Source organism: Prinia subflava, chromosome 5 (genome assembly GCF_021018805.1).
Source record: "Prinia subflava isolate CZ2003 ecotype Zambia chromosome 5, Cam_Psub_1.2, whole genome shotgun sequence".
In the NCBI taxonomy this organism is placed as follows: domain Eukaryota; kingdom Metazoa; phylum Chordata; class Aves; order Passeriformes; family Cisticolidae; genus Prinia; species Prinia subflava.
In genome coordinates, this window is record NC_086251.1 from 19,336,422 (window position 1) to 19,345,949 (window position 9,528).

General features: G+C 39.9%; 1 protein-coding gene across 2 annotated transcripts in view; it reads left to right on the plus strand.

Annotated features, from left to right (window-relative positions):
- LRP5 (LDL receptor related protein 5) overlaps positions 1–8,880 on the plus strand; it is a 145,413-nt gene extending 136,533 nt beyond the window's left edge. For both annotated transcript variants that reach the window (XM_063398289.1, XM_063398290.1), the window contains exons 22-23: positions 2,049–2,146; positions 2,652–8,880. In XM_063398289.1, the coding sequence (XP_063254359.1) occupies positions 2,049–2,146; positions 2,652–2,913 (360 nt within the window). In that variant the 3' untranslated portion in view covers positions 2,914–8,880. The remainder of the gene's footprint in view (positions 1–2,048; positions 2,147–2,651) is intronic.
- The last annotated feature ends 648 nt before the right edge of the window (positions 8,881–9,528 follow it).

Genomic DNA, 9,528 nt, shown 5'->3' on the forward strand with positions numbered 1-9,528 from the left:
TGAATCAGGAGCCCACATGCTGTGTGGGTATACGTGCATTTGTGTTTACACGTAAGCTGTTATGCTCTGTGTGGGCATTTTGATGGATAGCATTTTGGGCAGTTACAAAGGTACTTTCTCTCCCTTTAAGAAGGACAAAAAATGGAAAAGAGAGGTTTGTGAGCTTACCTGTTGGTAAGGTACAATTGGGTACTTAATTCTTGCAGTGCTTTCTCTGTGAAGCCATTAAGAAGCAGATGTTGGAACTCAGCAGCCCTCCTGATTTAGCTTGTCTCATGCATCACCAGTGTCTCTGTAATGTGCTGAACAATTTCATGCTAGACCTGATTGATGTGTCAGTACCACACTAAAAAGGATGAACAGAAAAAACACTTACTTAAATAAAGCTTGAAAGAGAAAAGAAACCCAAGAGCTGATCTGCCTGTGTGATTCTATGGAATCTGTGTGGGCCAAAAGATCAACTCTTCCATTTGACTTCTGGCCTAAATTAATCTGGCTGTTGCTGGGAATTCTTTTTCCACACCAGAGCCTGCAGGGATGATAACAGCATTTCCTTCATGAAAGGCATGCTGGCTTCTTAGAAGGAAGCTATTGCAAGGGTGTTGTTACATTAAGGTACTGCTTAATCCAAATGTTTTGGTGAGTTCTGCCTGGTAGCTAATTACCCAGCTTTATGTTAATTATCAAAAGGACAGATCTGAGCATCTTAGTTTTCTTGGCTTTTTTTGTTTGTTTAACACATCTTAGTGGTAGTGAGAGGTGCTCCAGTGAAAAGAGACTGGGAAAGAATCAGTGCCAATGAAGTTATGCCAGTTTATATACCTGAGAACCTGGATGCAGGCATCCTGGCTGACACTGTTTGCTGTATTTAGTCTCAACATGAAGTGGTATTGATGCAGCTCAGGGTGTCAGTAGAAGTGAATCCACAAGCAGCATGCAGTGCTCCTCCAAGGAAGAAGGTTTGTGAAAGGTGCTCAGTAACTGGGCAGTTACTCATCCCTCCCCACAGCTGGCAGAGGGGGTGTTCAAGCTTGTCTCCCTTCCCATGAATCTGGGTGCAGGGCTTGTTGGTATTAGTAACAGTGAGCTCAGCTCAGAGGGCAGGAATCACTTTGCTGGGCACTGCACAGTGAAGACTCGAACCATGATCTCCACTCCAGTGATTTCAGAGTGTTTTTGTGGGAGAAGAGCAGAGGCAGAGGAAGGATGGTCAAGGGGGCAGGCCATGAGGTAGCCAAATGCCCGGCAGTGTACAAGATGCACACATCAGTAGCACTGGTGTGATTTTCCACACTGGAAGAGATAAAATGCTCTTCTCGTGTTTAAGTCAATGTCCTAATGGCTGTGTCAGAGGTTCAGCTTCCTGCTGGTGAAAGAATCCTAATTAATTTTGAAGTCTGCTAAACTTCTTCCTTGTGTGAAGGCTACCAGTAGACATGTGTAAGCACTCATAGCTCAGCCATATGTGTGCATGCTGTCTATATGCACACACAGACAGGCTGTAAATATTTTTTAGCTCTGGGCTTTTTGCATTGTGAATTCTGCCAAAATATGTTTACAGAACAAGAGTAAACATGAAGCATTCAGGGAAGGATGGGGTTTATTACTTATAGTACAGGAACTTGGCTTCCTGACCCTACTGTTGACTAGGGACATGTTTAGGGTCTGGGACTGGAACATACTATATTTCCCATTAGCATCTGCTGAGGATGCTATCACTACTTATGTCTAGCGAAGTGCACTCAGATTCAGCCAAACTGGCTTCATTTCCAGCTTTATTCCAGCCTTCCAGCATAATAACAGATGTGTCAAGGAAGAAAATTCCCTGTACTGAGAACTTTGAAGGCCTGAGTAGTACCTAAGTCCAAAGTAAAGTCTTGTAATGAACATCTGTGATCTTTGAAAATGCATTAACACATCCAGGCAGCTAGGAGAGGAAACTAGAATAAGGATGAATGACAGGGTGAAGGCATAAATACTATTTTCAAACTAAGCAATATTGTATAATTAACCCCAAATTTCACACTTCTTTGTCCTGTTTTTTCTAGATTTTGAACCCACCTCCTTCCCCAGCTACCGATCGCTCCTTGTACAATGCAGAGATGTTTTATTCCTCAAACATTCCTTCAAACACAAGATCTTACAGGTACAGTTCAGATAAAAAGGTTTGCTAAGTCTTCTATTTATCTGCCTTTAGTTTTGGATCTTGTTCAGATTTCATTTAAAAATCTTTTCCTCTCGTAATAAATGACCATTCAAATGATGTACATTACATTGCTATGTAACAGTCCCTGAGCATCCTGTATAGAGGTTGGTGTTTTCTGCTCATTCCCTTAAGCTTATCTTAAAACAATTTCATGAGTCAACCTATTTGTTAGTGACTGGGCTAAATGGTCATAGACATCTCCTCTGGTAGATTAAGGGCTGGAACAGTGTGCTGCTGGCTGAGGTAGTTGTGCCATTCAAAATTGACACAGTTCAGGTAGTTTTTGCTGGATTTCTCTGAGAGTCTGAATTAAGGCTCATGTAGTATTAATGAGCAGGGATCTTGACTGAACACACAGAGCTGTCCAATCTCTTTCTTTTTTCTTTCTTTTCTCCCCAGATTGCAACTAATACATGTGCTTTTTTTCTTTCTTGTTCTTGTGCAGGCCGTACCTTATACGAGGGATAGCTCCACCTACAACCCCCTGCAGCACAGATGTCTGTGACAGTGACTATACGACGAGTCGATGGAAGGCCAACAAATACTATATAGATTTAAATTCAGACTCAGACCCTTATCCCCCTCCACCCACACCTCGCAGTCAGTACATGTCGGCAGAAGAAAGTTGCCCTCCATCTCCTGCCACGGAACGAAGCTATTTTCACCTCTACCCCCCTCCACCCTCTCCTTGTACAGACTCTTCATGACCTCAACAGAAGGAACTCTTCCTGTAAATATTTTAAAATATGAACAGATTTAAAATATATATTTTATGATTTAAAAATAAATCTGGGTGGGAATGAAACAAAACTAAATGTGAATAAAAATGGGTGGGAGGGATGGGGCTGTGAAAAATTGTACAGAGGAAGAATATTTATAAAATTGATTTTTTTAACTTAATTTCCATTCTTTTGTGCCATATTTGCCTTTTTGAAGTCATGTAACTGACTCAGTCTCCAAAGGATTTGGGGAGGGAATGTTGAAACTTTCTGCATTTTTAAGTCACCTTTTTACATGCAAAAAGTGTATGTAGTTCTTTTTGTTAATGTGAGACAAGAAAACTAAATGGCTTGTGGGAAGTGGGGTCATCTAAAGAAAGATGCAGGCTTATTCCTAGAGAAGAAAAACCCATCTAAATACAATTGTCAGTATCATCCCTTCACCTTCACTGGAAGAAAATGAAACGTGCAGGATCACAACCCTTAGATGCTCCTGTTTGCTCCTGGGAGCTGAATGCTTCCCAGCAGAACCTGAGTGCCAAGACCTGAATTTCAAACCTCCCTCTCCGTCTGCTTAGCACTGAACTGAAAGAACACTTCTCTTGGCCAAACCTTCCAGCTTAACTAAACCCACAGGCATCATGTCCTACCTCATGTCAGTGGCACTCTGCACATGGCCAGTTCTGTAACTGATTCAGGCTAAATAAGATCAGTCCTAAAGGTTTAGTCCCAACCAGTTCCCCACCTGGCTGGGTGAATGGTAGCAGAAGCAGTTGTACTGACCTGTGGGTGAGGGCAAGAGTCAAGTTTAAAGTGGTATTTAAGCTAAGAGAAATGCCCAACAAACTGCAGATTTGGTCAGACTCACCATTTTAATAGTGATTCAACCAAGCTCCTTCATCCTTCCTTGTGAAGCTTTGGTGACTGTCTGGGAAGAAGCTGTAACAGTGAGCTGCTTCTTAAAACACAGTGCTAGTTTTCTTTTGCTCAAAAGTCCTGTAATCACTGTGCCAGGTTTCTGAGGTGTTCACCCACGTTGACTTGATCAGAGAATTGCTTCTTGTCTTAATATTCATTTTCCAGCCTGGAACGAAATGGTCACATGTATTCAAATGAGGAAAGTTATTTGGCTTTTAACTGATGTTTGTTAAAAAATGGTATCTGCATAGCTCAAATCAAAAATCGGTTTAGTCATATCTCATAAAAATTTGCCACATTATTCAGATTTAGAAATAAGTGGAAAAAAGAACAGAAGAGGGAGAAAAGACAAACACTTTTCTTCTATTCATGTTGATATAAAAATTAATAACTTATACAAACTGCTGTAACATGAGAACATCAAGATCAGCTAAATGCTTGCTCCCTTTCCTACAAAAAAACCCATTAGGGAATGGGGGAGCTAGAATCAGTCCCTTTCAAATTCAGAGGACAATTTTTTGCTTTAATTGCTCTTTGTATCAAAAAGGATTGGGTATTGTATGCCACTTTATAAATTCAGCACTGATGATAATGTGAGTGCTTGCTTGGGGCATCTGAGGGAAGTTCTGAATATGCAAACTTGCACCTGTTTCTGCAGCTGTTCAGTAACAGATGTGTTGGGCCTTCAACAGCTTTAATATTGATGGCAACAATGAAGTTTTTTCTTGTTTGAACTAAAATTGTACTTGGCTTTGGGTCTTTTTAGCAAGTTATTTGACAGCACATCAGAGGAACCCTGCAACTCCAGGAGAGAGGTCTTTGTTGTGGTGGTGGAAGGGCTGGAACCATAGTGTTCTGATATACTTTGTGTTTTCAGATTTATTAGTCCAGATCGGTTCCTGCTGTCTGCATAGTTCACGGATAGAATTTGCGCTGTCACTGGTGTGTTACTAAAACTTCTACAGTAACTTTTAATGCCTTGATGTCTACGTTTTTACTTGAGAGACTAAGCACAAAGAAAATGATTTTTCATAGAGAGAAGTACAGAAATGGAGTTTAAGAATGGGTTCTCTCCTCATTCCCTATCAACATTAGCAGTTTTTACTATGCTGTGATAGGCAAGGTCATAGTTAGTTACTCTGGGAGTGACTTAGCCAATCCCTGAACTGATGGTTTGAAAGAAAGCAATTCTCATGTGATCATGTTTCAATTAACTAAATTAGAAATATACATCCACAGGGTATTTTATGTGCCACATGAATTGTATAAAAGAGTTGTTCTGCATTACAGCAGTTGGTAGTCCAATTTCATATCATGTGTAATTTTCTGCTTGATAACTATTCACTGTTTATAATGAATTCAATAGTTGTTTCATGTCACACTTCTAGCTTAGAGATATACCACATTAATTTTCCTGTATTCCTTTGATGACACTGGATGCAGAATTACTTAATTTTTTTTTCATTAAACCACTGATCTTTTTAAGGAGCCATAACCATAAGAATCCTAACCACTTCATCGAAGATTTGTATCCTATTACAGACATTGGAATTGAGTCCAAGAAAATTAGCGTTTTTACTGAGAGCTGGGAACTATCTTAAGAGTCGCATTCTTTTGGTTATAAGAAGGAAAGAAGTACTTGCTGAATTGGGTTAATTAAGTGTACATTTTTATTTCAGTTGAACATTCATGTCCCCTTGCTGTTGATGTTTGCTGAGGAGTTGCCTTCTCTGAGGCACTTGAAGTTTGGTGATGAAAATCAAAGCCCCACACTGCTCCATATTACTGACATTAAAAGTCTTTTCCAAAAAAAAGGTTTTATACAAATTTAGCATCTTAACATTTAAATAGTAAATATTATTTTTGATTTCTGTAGACTATATACTTTAAAAGGATTACTGCACTCCTGGTGTTAGAAAAGACCAGGAAGAAAATCTGAGCAACAGGAACTACTTTTTTCCAGAATATCCCCACTGTGTTCTTAGTGGTTTTCATCCTGTGAACTTTCAGGCTAAAACACAGAACATAGGTGCTATTTTCTTCTGGATAAGGATGAGAGAAGGACTTGCAGGGAATTATTGAAATGTGTGTGGGAAAGTTGCATTTTGGTGAGACTTGAACATAGTTCTAATAACACAGACGTTTTCTGTGGGAAAGCTGACTGAAACATTTTAAGAGTTCTATCCTAATAACCTGCAGAGGGATACATGTGATTCAGCTACCTGTGTGAGCTTGTGAGTACTTGAATCATTGTTTTCAACCACTATTTTCCAAGCCCATTGTGACTGCATATTAGCACTTGAAACAACTCATGGTGGAACAAGGAATGGTGTCTGGAGAGCAGTCAGTAATGGGCAAATGATATGGTTGATTCTGTGATAGATCTAAAGGACAGATGGCCCAGCAGAGAGCAGCTTACCTGTCCTGCAGTGCTGGCATGAAAGCAGCCACTTGGGGCTTCCCTCCTGGAGAATTTGTCCCATCTGCAGGGCAGGTGTAGCAGCAGTGTGAGGCTGCAAGGCAAATGGACAAGTAATCATCTTTGACAGTCAAGGATTCTTTCATTTCAAGGAACAGTTTGTGCAAATTATAGCTTGACTTCAGCTAGACTGGTCTATAGCCACTGTACCTTTAAATTTGCAGTAGACATAGTGAATTTGTTCTGGATGAGTCTGAGGAAACTTCATGAGCATTATAGCAGCTGCCTTACTTAGATTTCTTACTCAGATTTCTTCTATCTGGACAGATCACTAGAGAGCACTTAGGCTAAGATTAAGCTAAATCTGTATGTATGACAAATAATAATTTCTTCGGGATAGTGTTATAGTACAAAATGCTCTGTGTCTAAAAATGAGTGTATGCCATTATCAGCATATTCTAAAGAGGATGGCAGAAATGAGTGAGAAACAAAGTTCTTTTGGAATAATAGAATTGATTTTCAGTAACAAGCCTTCATTTCTGGTTTGCAAAGCTACAGGCACTTCCCTAGAAGTTATGCTTCTTTTCAATGTAACAACAAAATGGTCTGTTCCCTCAATACCTGTTTTTCAGACCTGGGATGGGCTTTCTGGAAATCTCCAGGCTTGTTTACCCTGTATCTATTTTCTACCTGGTATCTAGAACGTGTAAGGTCCAGGACTCATGATGTTCACACCATTTTTATGCCAACTGGTGCTGCTTGGATTCTGGGGCTTTTGATCTTCTGATGCTCTGTGCACAGCAGTGAAAAGGGATTTGGAAGCAGGAGCACTCAAGTAAGAGCTGGTCACACTGGGCTGATGTCACTCCTCCGTGGCCTGCAGGGCCTGGTCCCTTTGCTGGGGAGGGCTCGTGTGCTGCCCTTCCTCAGAGCCTCTCCAGCACGTTGTGCTATTTCACAAGTGTGCTCAGTTAAACATCACAAAACTTGTGTGTCCTCTTGGCTTCAAGCTTTTTTGGAAGCAGATCTCTTCTGTCATTTTGTTGGGGTTTATGTTGAGTTAGTCCAAATGAGTAGCTGTGCTCACAATTGTACCACAAATGATATCCATTAATGTTGGGAAATGAAAACAGAAGGCAAGCATGTTCCCAGTAATTAATAACATGCACAACTGCTTGGCACAGAGCCCTGGATTAGAATGTATTTGCTGTTACAGTGCTGAAGGACATTTTATAAAGGTCCATGTGTGGACAGAGCCTTAGACAAGCTAGACAACAGTCAAAGATAACTGTTCACAGCTAGGTCATTTGGTGGTTGTGTGTTGTGACTCAATTTTGAATTATAAGTAGAGTCCTTCTTGTAAATTTGCCTAGTCTATAACAGATTCATGGAAGGCAGAATCCTAAACTCTCACAGGTGATTGCTGTTTCTGTTGCTGTTCCCTTAGGAACTGCAACAGTTCTGTTCATCATTGTATACAAAACTCCCTTTCTACAGCACTTGTAAGTTTAGCTAAACAGCTTAAGGTGTTTACTACACATTAAAAGAAATATTTAATAGGCATAAATATTTTCAATCCTGTTAGGTGTTCTACCTCTCCTTCCTGAGAACACTTACTCTAGATTTTTTAAAGAGTGATTTTCTTTCATTTGTTTATTTTGAGGTTGGCCAGCTAGGCTGTGGGCTTTTTCACGTACAATCATCCTCCCTGCAAGGAAAACAAAAAAGAAAAATGTATTTGAAATCGATGTTAAGCCTGCTGATAGGAATGATGGAAACCTGTCTGATATGTCTTCTGTATTCTACAACCAAATCCTTCAAAATGCCATGTCCTGACATGCTGACAGTGCTCCCAACCACCTGTGACAAGCTGCCACATCCTGGCTGTTCCAGCACGAACCACAGCCCTTGTTGCAGCCCCCTTCTGGAGTCAGGGCCAGGTCCTCACCAGCCAACACAGAATCCTGGTGGATAGAAGATCCCAATGACAATTCCTGAACAGGTCGGTTTATATTGACAAAATGCACGCAGAGAATGTGCTTAGAAGGGCTTGTCAGAGGAGCAAAGCAAGCTTGAGAGCTCCAGGGTCACACTAATTCAGGCCATTGGCGCCTCTGAAAGGGAGTGCTCCCACTGATGCCCCTTTCTGTGAATAGGAATGAGGCCGCTCTGCTGACAGCGCTCCTGGGGTGGCTGCCTTTGGCAAGGGGAGCCCTGTTCCCTTTGATTTGTACAGAGATCCTGGAAATAGTTGCACGTGGAATTCATCAGCCTGTGGAGGTACAATAAAAAGCGGGAGGACTGGCTGTGGGAAATTTGGGGGGTACCACAAACTCAGCTCTAACCCAGACCACTTTCCTACTCACCTACTTGTATCGCAATTGCTGCTATTGTAAATGTACAGGAATATACAAAGAGTACCAAGAATTTTTATATAACCCACACGTAATCTTTTTATATTTATATTAAATCGTGTATTCTGCAAACAGCCTAATAATTACAGCTTTATATGTGTATCATTTTGTAGCATTTGTTACCTCAAAAGACAACCAAACCCAACACTTCAGTGCCTTGTGTATTTTAAACAGATTAACATATAAACTGGGGAAAAAAAGAATGTAGATTGTACTCTGCTGGTTTTAACAAAGCTTTGTATTATTGTTAGGGTTCTCTTCAGTTAAAATACATACAGCCACAGGTTGTGGAACTAACTGAAAGCTTACCATTTTGGAGGTTTTTTTAGAGCATGCATGTTTTGAATTTGTAATATATTGGAGTTTCTCTCAAATGCATTCTTTCAAGTTAACTTTGGTTTATACATTCATATGTATTTCAACAGACATCCCAATACCTGTCAAAAATACATAGCATTATTAAAAAAAAAAAAAAAAAAAAAAAAAGCCAGTAACTGATATTTACATGTTTGGGGTTAAATTAATGCTGTTTTCAGCATATCACAATTTTCATTAGAGGCACAAAATCTTTATTGTGTTACATAAAGTCTTTATCAATTATTTTTCCAAGCATGGCCTTCTAGCACAAAAACAACTTGGTAATACTGTTGTAAAAAAAATCTTTGAGGCTGTCATCACTTCAGACCATTGTAGGTTAACAATTTTCTGGTCATGAAACTGCAATGTTTCTTTATGTTAACAAAACCAAAGGCTTGTTTGAAGTAACTGGTATTTTGTATAAATATTTGTACAGATAACAGACCCTGCTTTTGTACTATAGATTATGTGGATTTTGTTTTATAATAAATGCTT